At 39.8% G+C, this 15647-nt stretch overlaps 1 protein-coding gene across 1 annotated transcript in view; it reads right to left on the minus strand.

The window, feature by feature from the left end:
• MIDEAS (mitotic deacetylase associated SANT domain protein) overlaps nt 1–12857 on the minus strand; it is a 31214-nt gene extending 18357 nt beyond the window's left edge. Inside the window, exons 1-5 of the mRNA XM_070931281.1 lie at nt 11346–12857; nt 5618–5929; nt 3976–4318; nt 3484–3550; nt 1125–1267 (exon numbers count right to left, since the gene is read on the minus strand). Of these exons, the coding sequence (XP_070787382.1) occupies nt 1125–1267; nt 3484–3550; nt 3976–4318; nt 5618–5929; nt 11346–12857 (2377 nt within the window). The remainder of the gene's footprint in view (nt 1–1124; nt 1268–3483; nt 3551–3975; nt 4319–5617; nt 5930–11345) is intronic.
• Between the last annotated feature and the right edge of the window lie 2790 nt (nt 12858–15647).

Genomic DNA, 15647 nt, shown 5'->3' on the forward strand with positions numbered 1-15647 from the left:
CCTACTAGCATTTTGAGACAGCATCTGACTCCACATGATTTTTTTCTCATTTATCATTCTGCAGGTGTCTAATTTTTACCAAAGCTTTTAAAAGAGAGGATAAAAACAAACATAAAGATAGTGTAAGGAAAAAAAAGAGAAAAAGAAAGCAAAGAAAAAGCAAAAAGTGAAAGAAAACAAAAAAAGTTAAAGAAAAATAGGAAAAAAAAGTGGCTTCCAATATTCTTCACAGCAGGTATATTTTAACCTCTCTCTCAAGTTACATTATAACACTCTTTATTTCTAAAATCCATACCATCTTATCATCAAAACCATAATCACAAGTTCACAATTTTTACACAAAAATCATCCAGAATCTTCTCTGTACTTTCAACATTGGAGCAGATTTTGAGGAGGGAGGTGAACTGCAGAAAGAGAAGCTGTCAGTGGAAGACCCCATTTTTTTAAAAAAAAAAATCTGGTCAGATTGACGACTTTATGTGCTGCTGATGAATTTACATGTTTTTTTAAAATGTGGGACGAAATGACAAAGAATAATAATTTTCATTATTACAATTACTCTCAAGTTTCCCACTTTCACAATGATTTTCTATTGAGTGTTTCTTGCTCTGGTGCAAACTTTATTGAAAACAGGTTGTCCTCAACTTGCAACAGTTCATTTAGTGACCATTCAAAGTTACAACATCACTGAAAAAAGTGACTTATGACCGTTTTTCACATTTACAACAGTTGTAGCATCCCCATGGTCATTCAAGATGCTTGACAATTGACTCACATTTATGACATTTGCAGTGTCCAGGAGTCTTTTGCGACCTTCTGGACAAGCAAAGTCAATGGGGAAACCAGATTCCCTTAACAACCATGTTATTAATTTAACAACTGCAATGATTCACTTAACAAATGTGGCAAGAAAAGTCGTAGAATGGGGCAAAACTCACTTAACAAATTTCTCACGTAACAACCTAAATTTTGGGCCCGATTGTGGTTGTAAATTGAGGACTACCTCTGCAGTCAATCAAAGGCCATCAACTTGGTTGACTGTCCAGTAACTTTTAGAAGTTCTATCACCTCCCTCCTTGTTTTCATGGCCATTCAGATATACATTTATTATTATTTTTTTTTACCATTCTCCTGGATTGCTGGATTATTTTCCAGTTCCTCCCAGGGCTGCCACACCAACTGCTCCTTGGCCACATCGGAAGCTGCCAGAGATCGATCTCGAAGCAGTGGGATTTCTGCTTGAAACCGAGACCCCACATTGATCCGCCTTAAACAATAAATGAACATCAACAAAGTGATACACCAAGGCAGAGCCTGCTTATCTGAAACAAAGGACAGTTTCACGGGTGACCGTGACGTGAAATAGATATAATAATCTGTTCCCAGATCTACTTCAACCATTTCAACTGCCTAAACATAAAAGATTCTTCTTTTATACTCTTAGCAAGCCAACATATGCTAATTAGGAGACATGGTTTAAAAATAGGGGGAAAAAATTCAGAAGCTTTCAATAAAGAAAACAGCTGTAATCTGTTTACTTACATATAAGAAGACCCAAATATGGCTAATTTTTTCACATAATGCTTTTATCATTCTATACAACTCATCTGCTATGTGATAATTGCTAACTATGTTATTAAAATGCTAAGTGATAATTATGGAAAAATCAAGGGACCAGTCCAAGACAGGACTGCTTGTTAAATCTTCATATCAGACAATTTCAACTCTAGTGCCTGAAGATTAAATCATTGCTAAACTGTTCCATTTGTTTAATGGACTTGGTATCACCATAACCTATTTCAGAGTAAAAAGCCAGAGAGCAACCCCCTTGCTAGAACAAGAGGAATAAGCAACACATACATATTTAAATAATTTCCTCAACAGATATAAACATGAACGTATGAGTGTGTGTGCTTATGATATAGACGTATATTCAAAATGCATTTGTAGCAGGACTGCAATCTGCCATCTACAAACAAGTATGGCTAAAGGATACCACAACTAAACATAATGTAGGTTGAGTTCCTAGGTTATTTTGAAGAAATGGATAAATCTATTAGTCTGGAAGCTGGCTTAGTTACAAATATTAACAATATTATACTGGAATTATTCAGGTTGTGTTTTGCTTATAAAAGTGATTCTTTTAAGCCTTGAAAGGGTTTGGATTTCTTTTCCAAGACTCTAAGAAGGATCAGCTGTGGTGTTTAAATACACTTTCTATCTACAGATACTGTTGTCGGACCAGAAGTAAGGCTCCTAATCATAGGCTCCTGCAACAAAACTGCAATTATGTCAAAATGACAACATGAACACATATCGCAACTTCAGGTAGAAATAATGTACGTTGTGTGGTTTGTATCATGACTTCTTGTGTCACTCCCTATTCTCACCCTGTCATGGATGCCTATGTTCCTAATAAAGCCTTCATTCATTCTACATTCTTGCTCAATCGCGTATCCATTTCTGTAGGAAATCAGAAGAGAAAAAATACTGGGCTCAGTCATTCCCACTACTCAAAGCCCTTTGTATCAGTCAAAGGTAAGAGATTTTTAACAGGTATATGATTATATGCTTAATTAGAACACCAAATAAAATGTCTTTTTAAAAAGAAAATCTGCAAGATAGCAATTCTTATCCAAATGTGTCTATGGAGATCCTCAGTCATCCAGGTCATGGTTGTCCCAAAGGTGCTTTTTCGAAAAGCAACTGGACTTTGTTTTTCCCTTGAAGATGTTTTGCTTCTCATTTAAGAAGCTTCTTCAGTTCTGGCTTCAGAACTGAAGAAGATTCTTGGATGAGAAGCAAAACGTCTTCCAGGAAAAATGAAGTCCAGTTGCTTTTCAAAAAAAGCACCTTTGGGACTTATATTAGGAAGTGTCTCTACATTGAAATAGTGTTATGAACTAGCAGGAAACGGTGATTTTACTTTGCCTGCTTCTCCATACTGATGAATATTAATGGTTCCACAAATGACGGTCTTTAATAAAGCCTGTCTCAAGATACAATAGTGAAGGAAGAACCATTTTTGGCCTAAGGATCAGATTGCCCTGGGTAGGAAAGTACAGTCTGGGAAGCAATACCACGAAGAGTCATTCTTGCCATACAATCCTGGCCCTCTCATGAACACACATCTACACAAATTTACATTATGTGTAGGGAGTAGGTGATTCTCCAACTGATATACTGGAACTTTCAGCATCCTCAACATGGGCCACATTGCCTGAAACTATTGAAAGTTGCAATAAGAAGCATTTTGAGGCCTCCACATCTCTTACCTCAGTTCACACTCTTACTTCACACTTCACTCTTCAACTGAGCTGGGAAAACTAACTGAATAGAAGAACATCTTCCTTCCTTCCTTCCTTCGCTAACAGAAGCTAAAGTTCTCAGGAATTAAGTTAGGGAAAAGGCTTCTCATATGACCAAGAAGACAACTCTGTCACTAAATAATCATGCTCTCTATTTTTTCAATTGAATACTTACGGTTCAATGCTGACGGGAGTGCACTCTCCCATTACTGAGAGGACAGGAGGGGTGGCTTCTGTACTGTCTTAAAACAAAAATCATTTAATTAAATATATAATCCAAACAATCTAAAAGACTGATGATGATGTACTAACTTATATATAAAACTGTCTTCTCAATACATAAGACAAGATAGCAACTTAAAGATATTATTTATTGAGATCAAGTTTTGATTATAGACTGCACATAATTACCATGGTATAAACAAATATTTTCCAACCTGGCACCCTCCAGATTCATTGGCAATGTCCAGAATTCCCAGCCAATCGTCCTGGAAATTGTAATGTAACTGGAGAATGTCATTATGAGACCCTAGCTAAGCAAAATCCAAGATGCTTCAGCCTGAACAAACTCCCCAAATTTATGAGTATTATCTACAACTGTCAGCTGTTATCCATTCCTGGAAATCCTCCCATCCCAACCCAGCAAGAATGTTGTCCAGAAACTTACTAGATCTGAGTAGGGTCCTGTGCGCAGCTTTTGGAGTCATTGGAGGTGGAACTGCATTACCGGTAGCAGAAAGAAAAGCATGGAAATATAGTCCTGAGCCCTCTCGTACTGGGCTGAGAATGGGCGGGGGAGTATAAGGAGGTAGCTCAAAGTTCCTATCGGAAGGGTGATCAGCTAGACGGACAGGTGAACGCAAGTGGCTCTGGTACGGTGTGATATTGGAATAGACTGGTGGAGCAATGAATGTGCCAGCTTTGGGGGGTATGAAAAGAGGTTCTGGTCTTGGTCGTTGCTTTGGCTTCCGTGCAAAACCATCCACTTCTTTTGGAGCGGCGCCTTCGTGCTATGTAAACATATAAAAAAAAGAAATATGCTTTGTCGCTCGTAAAGGAAAGTATTTTATGTCTCAAAACCTTCCCTGCATCTCTGAAACAATGAACTGTCCCTTGTGTTCTTCTGTTCACAGAAATCTGTTCAATTCATTAGGGACCGCAAAGGGAAAGGGAGAGGATTTTTTCTTTCCTCTGCCCAGCTTAGTAAAGATGGGATAAAAATAAAATAAATAAAAATAAGCCATTATTGGGCATGGACTGTGAGGACTGTGTATGAAAGACTGTATGTTCAAGGACAGGGAGATGTAAACCAAGCAGCCAAAATATACTGGCATTTTGTTTGTTGTTTCTATCAGAACTGGGGAGGGGATGATGGCTTAGCGGTTAAAGACGCTGGGCTTGTCAGCTGGAAAGCTGATAGCCTGGGTTTGAGACCCGAGCGCTGTGTAATAGGGTAAGCTTCCATTCTTGCCCCAACTCCTGCCCACTTAAGCAGTCCAAAAGCATGCAAATGCAAGTAGACAAACAGGTACCATTTTGGTGGGAAGGTAACGGCATTCTGTGTGCCTTGGCTTATAGTCATGCTGGCCACATGACCACGAAAGTGTATCTGGACAATGCTGGCTGCCTCAGCTAAGAATCAGAGAGAAACAATTCTCCCTAGAGTCAGACATGACTGGACAGGGGAAACCTTTACCTAATCCACGTATTATTTCAATGCAAACTATCCAATACATACAGCTTTGGTCCTCAAAGAGAACACCCCTTAGTCCTTCCTTGTTTCCCTTTTTCGCCAGTCGAGGAAAGAACTGGAGAAACAAATCGGTCACTAAGTCAACCTATCTTTGAATATTAAATACTGCACAGCAATAAAAGATCTATTGCAGTTTCTGAACCAGGTCACAGTAATTGACTACAGCCTGAGACCCTCTGAGTAAGTTGCCTCAGCCAACAGCTAGTAGGCTCCATGTTCATGGAAATATAGAGCTAGAGCTTGAGTCGCCATGGCAGCAATATAAATCCAATAAATAAATAAAAATAAATAAATAGAAAGAAGTATTTAGGCCAGTGAGCCCAACCTCGAGTCCCACATGAAACCAAACCAAACTGTCTATGACAGCCAGATGTTTAGTTGCTCTCTGTACACATTCAGTGAAGAGCAGCCCACCAACCTTCTTAGTCAATGGCTCCACTGTTAAAGCACTCATCCTATTTCCTAAGACCAAGAGAGAGTTGCCTTGGGAAGGCTGACTGTTGACATAAAGGGAAATGTATATGGGAAGATTAACATCTCTAGCCCTCAAATCTACCTGAGCTGATGAGTCCATATTCAAATTACGATTGGACCTCCTCCGGGTGACAATCACAGAAGGCTTGCTGTCTGCAATCCCATGATCATTAACTGAGAACCGCTGCTGCTTCCCATCCTCGCCCTTTTCCCTGGTGATATCTTGAGCATCCAGCTTCTTCACTGGTACAGACACTGGAATAATGAGAGGCACATGGCTATTATCCTCCCGGACTCTCTTTGGGGCTGGGGAAGAGCTGGCAAATTCTACAACACTCCTTGGTGCAGCAGCTGTTGCCTCACTCTTGTTTTTTTCTTCTGACATTTCAGGTTCCTGAAATTAAAAAAAAGCATGTGCACATTAAGGTATTTGGTCTTTGAAAATGACACATTGAAAACTGATATTGTCTCTTTCCAGTGAGTGAAGATAGTAAATTGGCCTTCCTTTCAATAGGTAACATCTCACACTGTACCAAGCCATGGTTTGTTTGCTGAAAGAACAATTGTTCTTCACTTATAGTTAAGTAATAAACTGTGTCCTATAAACATATCAAGCTAAGCCAAAAACAAATCACATCTTGTCAATGCAGACAAGAGTTAGAGATGGGGACATTGGCTTTCAAACAACAGAACTAAGTGAAAAAGAAATTACTGTTCAGAAACATTGCGGAGATAAAAAGTTGAATACAACCATTCATAAATACACCAGTGTTACACACACACACACACTCAATCCTCAATTCTTTTCTTTCAGTCCAAGGGGTCTTACCACTTTACTATTTCTTGTTTATATCCCATGGCTTAATAACTTTTTTAAAATAGCTTATAAAATTACCAAGTAAAATCACAAACAAACCATACTAAAATATCAAACTTCAGAAGAACCAATCAATTTCCAATGAATTCATATTTTGTTTTGTTTTGCACTTCTGTAATAGAAAGGAGGCTATTTGAATCGTGTAAATAATTAACGGCCATTCTCTTATTTTTATTTATTTATTTATTTATTTATTTATTTATTTATTTATTTATTTATGATTGATTGATTGATTGATTGATTGATTATATTTATATACCGCCCTTCTCCCGAAGGACTCGGGACGGTGAACAGCCAACAGATAAAACACAAGAAACACAAAATTTAAAAACAGTATTAAAATCCGATTAAATTAATTTGGCCCACAATTAAAAGCACCCCTGTATTAAAACCCATAATTAAGCAATTTAAAAATTAAAACAATTTAAAAGAGTTAGGCCAGCCTGGCTTGTTGGAATAGATACGTCTTTAGGGCACGGCGAAAGGTGCGTAGATCCGGGATCCGCTGTTATCTCTGGGGGCAGCTCATTCCAGAGGGTAGGTGCCCCCACAGAGAAGGCTCTCCCTCTGGGGGCCGCCAGTCAGCATTGTTTGACCGACGGCACCCTTAGGAGCCCCTCTCTGTGGGAGCGTACTGGTCGGTGGGAGGCTATCGGAGGCAGAAGGCGGTCTCGTAAATATCCGGGTCCTAAGCCATGGAGTGCTCTAAAGGTGGTAACCAATACCTTGAAGCGCACCCGGAAGACCACCGGGAGCCAGTGCAGCTTGCGCATGAGAGGTGTTACATGGGAGTGCCGAGTCGCCCCCATAACCACCCGCTTGGCCGCATTCTGGACCAGTTGGAGCCTCCGGGTGCTCTGGGACGTGACGAGAGCATGAGTGACCGTGTGTAAGGCATCCCGATCCAGAAAGGGCGGATCAGCGAACCTGATAAAAAGCCCCCCTGGCCACAGCCATCATATGCTCTTCTAAAGACAGCCGTGTATCCAGGAGGACGCCCAAGTTGCGAGCTCTCTCTGTGGGGGCCAATGACTCGCCCCCAATAGTCAGCGATGGCACCAACTGACTATATCTTAAAGTTCATTGGTGAAAGACAGCTTTTTCATGAAGAAGGGAAACCTGGGTGGACTTTCCAAAATGATCTACATTCCTATTTTCCCCTTGTGGAATATTTCTCATAGGGCTGCTGGCAGTAGATGGCACTCTGGAAGGCATAAAAGCTTGGGTGTGCATTTAGACTCTCCTTTCCTAGATGTTCTCCAGATATCTTTATCAGACTCTTTGAGTATTCTGGGAATATTCTTTTAGATTGTATCATTTTAGTGAAGAGTGGCACAGGCAAATGTCAGTAGGACATAATAGGTAATATCTAATACTTTTCATATGAAATTAATGCATAAGCACCCCTTTGTGTGTAATGAAAGACATCCAATATCAGGATGACCCATGGTTTGATCTGGCTCTAACTACATTACAAATAACTTTCAATGCAGCTTCCAAAATTTTGCACCCTTCCACCCAACATGCCTAAAATAAAATGCTTTCTTCTTCAGCATTTAGTTTGAAATTATCTTAAAGCTGGGCTTAATTTGTTAAGCAAAGTAATCCATTTTACAAGTATGCACCCAAGCAACTGCAAGCCTCAAGCTTATGCAGCACTTTATCCTTTTATTTGCCCAACAAAAGGAGATGGCCAGAAACTTCCAACAACATTTGTTGAGTGAATCTGGCCAATGCTGGTGTGCAGGAGAGCTATTACTCTGAAATTATTCTTCTAGGAAAGAAATAATTTCACCATGGAAACAAAAATCATATCATTTTATGCATAAGTGGGTGAACGTGTAGAAACATTTGGAACACTATATTGGAATTATTTATATGCAATGCAATGCAGACCAAAGAGTAGGATATACTATTATGTAATGCACCAGTGTTACATACAATGGCATACCCAGGTATTCCTTTTATTACAGCCAAACATCAAATGAAATCTTCTACACTTGTCTATGACATCCTTCCCAATTTGCTGTATTGCAGTATTTCTGAAATAAGACTCTCATAATTTCCTAATAGCATGGCCAAGATTTTTTGGGAATGATTAGTACAGTATAAGCAATCAACCCCAAAAGGAGCATCACAGATAACTTATATATTACACACAGCCTGAGTTTTTTCTTTTTTCTTTGTTTATTAGGCATATATCATCCTATGTGCTTGAGATCATGCTAGAGACAAGATGAAACATAACCATAAATATGGCAACTATCTGAAAGTTTGTGTTCTATTAAAGAAAATGCATAACAAATCTTTGAGCAGTAGGCAAGAGAAATTCAATTATTTTGATTCCATAGACCTGCTGTTTAAACCAAAGTAGTGAAACCATTCAAGTTACTAATGTATTTTTAAAGAAAAGGGGTCTTACTTCTGAAATCAGTGTAATATTGGCATGTGGTACTCTGTTTTGGCAGTTCACTATCCATAGCAAAACTATTTAAACTTAAAAAAATGAGTGTGCAAAAAAGGAGATTTAAAAACCTTTCGAATTTCAACTAAAATGAAAAATATGTTAGCTCGTATTCCTGAGAAATCTCAACTAAACATTTTCTCCAAACTGGTGCTTGTTCCCCAATTTTTAATTGCTTTTAATTTTAAGCAGTTTTTAGGCAACTGAACAAATTAAAAATGATGGGATATGGGAGCAAGGTAAACACTAGAAAAAACAAAGAAAAAGTCAGAAAGAAAGTATTTTTTTTAAAAAAAAAGTTTGTGACCACCTCAATATGGCAAAAGATTGTATAAAGTTTCAATGTTTCATCAAGCAATTTGTTTAAAATACACAAAAGAAATGAGATAGGAATAGGGAATGCCATTACGGTAGTACTCTGGCTACAACTAAACAGAGAGCCCAAGATTTCAAAGTATAAGAGAGATTTTTTGGGGGGAGGGGGCTTTGACTAAGCCTGCACTAGTCTCTGCAGTTTTCTTGGCAAGATTTTTCAGAAATAGTTTGCCACTGCCTAGTTCCTAGGACGGAGAAACAGTGACTGTCCCAAGCTCATCCAATTGGCTTTGTGCCTAAGGTGGAATTAGAACTTACTGTCCCCTGTTTCTAGCCTGGTACTTAACCACTATGCCAAACTGGCTCTCATAGGGGAGAATATAAATAGGTGCTATGTGTTTTTATTATCATAAACCTTTAAGACCACAAGGTTGAGAGATTGTCGATTGTATAATGGCAAGTTACTTCTTACTTAATGGAAGTCACAACTGTGGAGGATTAGTTAGAAATTTGGAGAACATGCCTAATTTCCCATTATTTTTACTGCTAAGAAAACTTATTTACATGCTAATATTTATACAAAGGGGTATTCTATTCTATTCTATTCTATTCTATTCTATTCTATTCTATTCTATTCTATTCTATTTTATTCTATTCTCTATTCTAGTCTTATTCCTATTCCCACCAATCAATCAATCAATCTACCCACCCATCCATCCATCAAAAAACCTTTCTTCAATTAATATAGGAGTTTATATGCATTTCCTAAGATTTTTTTCTCTCCCCTCTTTCTTTGCTTTCTGGATATTAAAGAAATAGAAAAAGTCAAGTTATTCTTTTTTTAAAAAAATACACCGTACACTGGTTAATTCAGTGCACTGGTTAAATCAAATTATTTTTCCATTTTTAGATGAAAAACACAAATATTTTGCCCCATGGCAAACAGAAAATGCAATAACAAAGCCACCTACAACAAGGCCATATCTGGCAATAAAGTTATTTCCAAATATGGCACTATTGTAGATGGCTGTGTAGATAGGTATTATACTACTGTAGGTGCTATTGTAGGTAGGAAGTGTACTATATTTACAAAAAAAGAGTTAAAGTTCAAAAGATACAGGGGCAAAAGTGATGCTAGACTTCGGCAGAATCAATGCAGGGGTGGAGAGGGGTGAGAAGAAAGACTTTAGCTTGTTCTTATATGTTATTTAGGCACTAGAACTTATGTGATTTGTGTAACCATCATATCAATCTGTTATTTGAAAGGAACTGCAGGATTTTGGAGATAGCTACTTTTGCAGGAGTTATTCAAAAGGAATTTGGAAGACAATGAAAGAGCCTTAGTTATAGGAAAGTAGATTCTATCTGAGTATTCAGAAAAGTCCTTATGATTAAAAAGTTCAGTGGTAGAACCAATGATCTTTAGAAGTATCTTGCTTTCTATTGTTGGCCAACTTATTGTTGGGAACAAGCAGGCAACTGGACTTCTTGGCTTAAGTGGCCCTTTCTTAATGATTCTGGGCCTCTAAGTCCCTTATTCATCTGTGGACTAATATGCAAAGATTCTTAGCATGGCGGATATTATGAACCACTGATTATCAAAGCTGAAGTCAATTTGCTGCCATCTGACTGATAAGTGCTCAGTCTAAATCCATTAGCTGGATTGTAGTTTTCATTTCTACTTTCCAAATGTGCTTTCCTTCCATTTATAAATATAAATGGTGTAGCTGATTTGAGAAAGAGAACAGAAAAATGCTTCTCTCAGGCAGCAATTCTTGATTTGACTGTCCATTTCTATTCCGCAGAAAGGGATAGACCGGTGTTTTCAAACTTGGCACCTTTAAGATGTGTGGCCTTCAACTCCCAGAATTCTGAGAGTTGAAAAGTCCACACCTCTTAATGATGCCAAGTATGAAAACCACTGGGATACACTATTATTGTTGATTTGAGTACATGCATGAATTTTCTCTTCTCCTTCAATTGGCAGAAATATGGTATGTGAGGAAAACAAAAAACAAAACTCTGAAAATGAGATAAAAGTTTGTGAAGACACATCTCTGAAGAAAACAAATAAAGTGGCTGCCAGCTACTTCCAACTGTTTAGGAAATGAAGAAGAGTAACAGTCACAGAACAAGTCAAGAGATATCACTTACCCTGATATTCTGAAGAGAAGCCAACTCAACAGCTTTCTGAGCCAGAGTTAAGAGGTTGGCCTCTTGAGAAATACGCCGTCTCCTCCGGGTACTCTGGATGACTCCTCCTCTAACTGCACCAAAGTCGTTTGTTCTCGGACCAATGCCATCAGCGGCAGCCACCTGTTTTCCTGCTTCTTGGGCATTCTCATACATGCCCATCATCTCCATGTCAGGCTGGCTCGGTTGACTCCCCGATGGCATATCCCTATGCTCTAGTTCTGCCCTACTTAGTTGCGAATAACTTTCTTTGTGACTGAACATTTCAGACTGAGGTTGGAACTGGACTTCCGGATGTTGCTGTGATGGCCAGGGGTGGGTTGGCACAATGTTCCCAGGGTAATCCTCAACTGCCTTGGAGACCAGTGTTCCTTCTCCAGAAGGTACTGGTGGGACACCTTCCTTGGAGAGCCTGCGTGATCTCCTTGGGAGATTGATTTGTGCCTGTGGTAGAACCGCCTGGGGGTTCTGCTCTGTCAGAGCCTTCAGCAACTCCTGATTCCTCTCAGAAACTGGGTGGAACTGATGGGAAACCATATGATGCTGAACAGACTGAGGGGGTGCTCCCAGATGTGACTGTGGCACAGAAGCCGATTGCTGAAGGCCAAAAGTCTGCACTCCTGTCTGTTGTTGTTGGTGGTGATGGTGCTGCTGCTGTTGGGAATAATAGTTTTCAAACAGCTGCAACTGTGGAAGAGCTTGCTGTTTCTGCTGGGCAGTAAAAGCTGGGCTGGAAGATGTGGGAGCCTGTTGAAGAACATGCAATAACTCAGGAAGACCCTGCTTCTGGCCCTGCTGACCAAAAGCCAGCTGAAAAGGTTGCAAAGAGAGGCTTTGATTTTGTTGCTGTTGCTGCTGCTGTTGCTGCTGCTGCATTTGCTGGAAAGAGGTCATCTGGGCTTGCTGCCTGGCCAATGCTTGCTGTTCCAACTGGGCCTTTTGGGACAACATCTGCTGGACAGCATCTCCATACAAGTTCAGCTGTGATACCACTCCCCCTTTCTCCCTGTTTCTTTTCAGGGCATCTGGGTGGCCATAATAATCTGTGATGCTGGCATTAGGATGTCCTCCTTTCTGGTTGCCACCATAAACTATGCCATGGTTCCACCCTCCGGGCTGAGGCTGCCAATTTGCCTCACTTCGCTCAGGCAGCCGGTTTCCCATTAGGGAATTCTGCCACTTGACAGCAGCCAGTTGCTGGGGTGTCATCCTCACTTCCCCTCTGTCCTGATACATTGAATTCAGCAATGCAGCATTGCTGGGAACGCTGCTGAAAACCCCAGCCTTGGTCAGCTCCATGGACTGGGTGGGAGGCACATTCCCTCCGTGGCCATAATACTGTCCTTCTTTTAGCTGCTGCTGCTGTTGCTGCTGCTGGTGAGCTTCTTTCAGGAGAGCATCTTGCTCACTAAAAAATGCAACCCGCTTTCCAGCTCTTTTATTTGAAGACTTTGGCTGAGCCTGAAGACTCATGATTTGGCGCCTCTTAAAGTCAGATCAGCAACCAACCCATTGCAAACTCAAGAGCAGAACGGAAGGTAGAACGTATGAAGCCAACAGAGGGCTCTCCTCTTGCTAATCCATGCAGAGTTGGAAGGGGTGGTGGGTCCCAATTTGTAACTTAAAAGGATGCCAAGGTCCAACGGTTTCACTCCCTGAAACAGAAAAAGCACTGTTAATAGCCAAAATAGCAAGAGAGATCTGATGTATTTAACTTTCTTAATTTAGGCAACTGCTTTAAGAGTAAGGTTCAGGTAGTCCTTGACTTACAACAGTTCGTTTAGTGACTGTTCAAAGTTACAACAGCACTGAAAAAAGTGACATGACTGTTTTTTACACTCACGACTGTTGCAGCATCCTCATGATCATGTAATCAAAATTCAGATGCTTGGCGGCAACTGACTCATGTTTATGATGGTTGCAACGCCCCAGGATCACGTGATCCCCTTTTGCAACTTTCTGACAAAGCAAAGTCAATGGGGAAGCCAGATTCACTTAGCAACCATGTTACTCACTTAACAACTGCAATGATTCACTTAACAACTGTGGCAAGAAAAGTCATAAAATGGGGCAAAACTCACTTACCAAATGTCTCACTTAGCAACATAAATTTTAGGCACCACTGCGGTCATAAGTCAAGGACTACCGGTATATCCAAAATCCTTACATTTTCTGGATCCCTCTATTTAAAGCAGACCAAAATACAGGTAGTCTTGGTTTAGCAACTCAACTTGGTCATTAAGCCCTTACTTATCAATGGGGACCGAGTGCAGCAAGTGGCCAGTTTTAAGTTTCTGGGTGTTATCATAAAAGAGGCCCTGACCTGGGGCACTCACATTGCAGCACTGGTCAAAAGGGCCCAGCAGAGATTATACTACCTGAGACTTCTCAGGAAACAACTGAATGAAAAATTGCTGGTGGCTTTCCACCGCTGTACCATAGAGAGTATTTTAACTTACTGCATCTGTGTATGGTTTGTCAATTGCACAATGGCAGATAGGACAGCACTCCAGAGGGTCAACGTCATTGCCCAGAGGATCATTGGTTGCCCTCTCCCCTCTTTGGAAGAGCTTTATAGCTCCCACTGCCTTAAGAAACTTCAAAACATTCTTAAAGATCCATCTCATCCTGGGCACCCTTTTTTTGAACTATTACCATCTGGCAGACGGTACAGGGTAATAAAAACAAGGACAAATAGGCTGAAAAACAGCTTCTATCCCAGGGCAATAACCATATTGTATTCTACAGTATAGTGCAATATCGGGTTTTCAATTTCAATTATATGGAATGTAAAGGATGTATGTTTGTGTTTTATTTTTATAGTTATAATGTACACTGAAGATGGCATTTAATTTCGTTGTACCATGTGCAATGACAACAAAGTAAACTGAACTAAACTAAGTGCAGATGTCCCCAAGTAAAATCGTGACTGTCTTTAAGGTTTTACTTCAGATTTTCTTTGCTTTACAAACCTGCAGATGCCATATATGCCAGGACTAGTTGAAGCGTTACTTTTTCTGTAACTGCAAACAGTCACTGTAACAAGGCAGTTGCTAAATGAGGACCACCTGTACTGCCTTCAAGGAGGTTAAAAATGGATTTGTTTACTATACTAAGGCGTAAGCTGTTTTAGCTTCATGCAATTCCCAGATTCATTTCTACAACTTTAGAATCCTTAGGATTGCAGAGTTCAGCGACAAATCACAGATATTTTTCCTTAGATCCTTTTTAGCAGAAAAGAAACAAAATTAAATCCACAGACAGGCTTAGCATATGGAAGCAAACAACCCATAGTCAAATTCAATCACTTAAAAGATTTGTTTGTTTGTCTGTTTATGAACAGTCTGTTTATTAGTACAGCCTCTGATTCCCAGTGCCCCTGAAGCAGTTCACAAAGTAAAATACAGAAAATTAACAATGCATAATAAAAAAATAATAAAAAGAGGGAGAAAAGGTGGCAAAACTGGGCAACAATTGAAATGTATGCATACTACACAGAAGAAGCTTCACCACCTTATTCAAGTCTTCAAGACCCAAGATTCAATGGGAGATAGACATATACAGTAATGTAGTATACTAATACACTATTCCAAGTTTCCTCTTACAAAGCCCTAGCTGATTACAGTATTAGTTCTACACACCCAAATGTTAAGATTCTTCATAACTTTTTAATCTGTTGTATGATTCACAATGCTAAAAGACAACTTAAATGATACATTTTGAGCTGCTCCTGAAAGAAGGCCAAGTATTCATTAAGACAGATTCACAATGTCATATATTATATACTAGGAAAACCAGTGTGAAAAGAAAGTAGCTGAGATCCTGCTTTCTGGAACTTCTGTTCTGAGAATGATCAATACAATAAAGCAGGCCTGTCAAAATGGCGGCCCGTGGGCCGGATGCAGGCCATGCAGGCCACATCCACCCCGGCTCTGCAAGGACCAAAAACATCCCGATACATCACAATACGGCCCGCAATATGATCGGGTTTGACACCCCTTCAATAGGTTTCTAGCTATACATATTCTCTAGTCTCTTTCCAGTGTAAGCAGTTTTCATTTTTCTCAGAGGCATAATACTTTTCAAATTTAGAGATTGCAATCAATGACAACAAAAAAAGCAAGAGTAATACAGCTATCAATGAAGCTCCCGGTCCAGACACCTTCATAGAGGGACCCCATGTGTAAAAAGCAAGAAAGATCAACACTGGGTAAGTTGAACTTCAACTCAACTATTGAGCTGAAGGCATAAGGGGAAGTCCAC

The sequence above is a fragment of the Pituophis catenifer genome, unplaced genomic scaffold (genome assembly GCF_029215685.1).
Source record: "Pituophis catenifer annectens isolate HBS135680 unplaced genomic scaffold, rPitCat1.0.hap2 SCAF_1, whole genome shotgun sequence".
NCBI lineage: Eukaryota > Metazoa > Chordata > Lepidosauria > Squamata > Colubridae > Pituophis > Pituophis catenifer.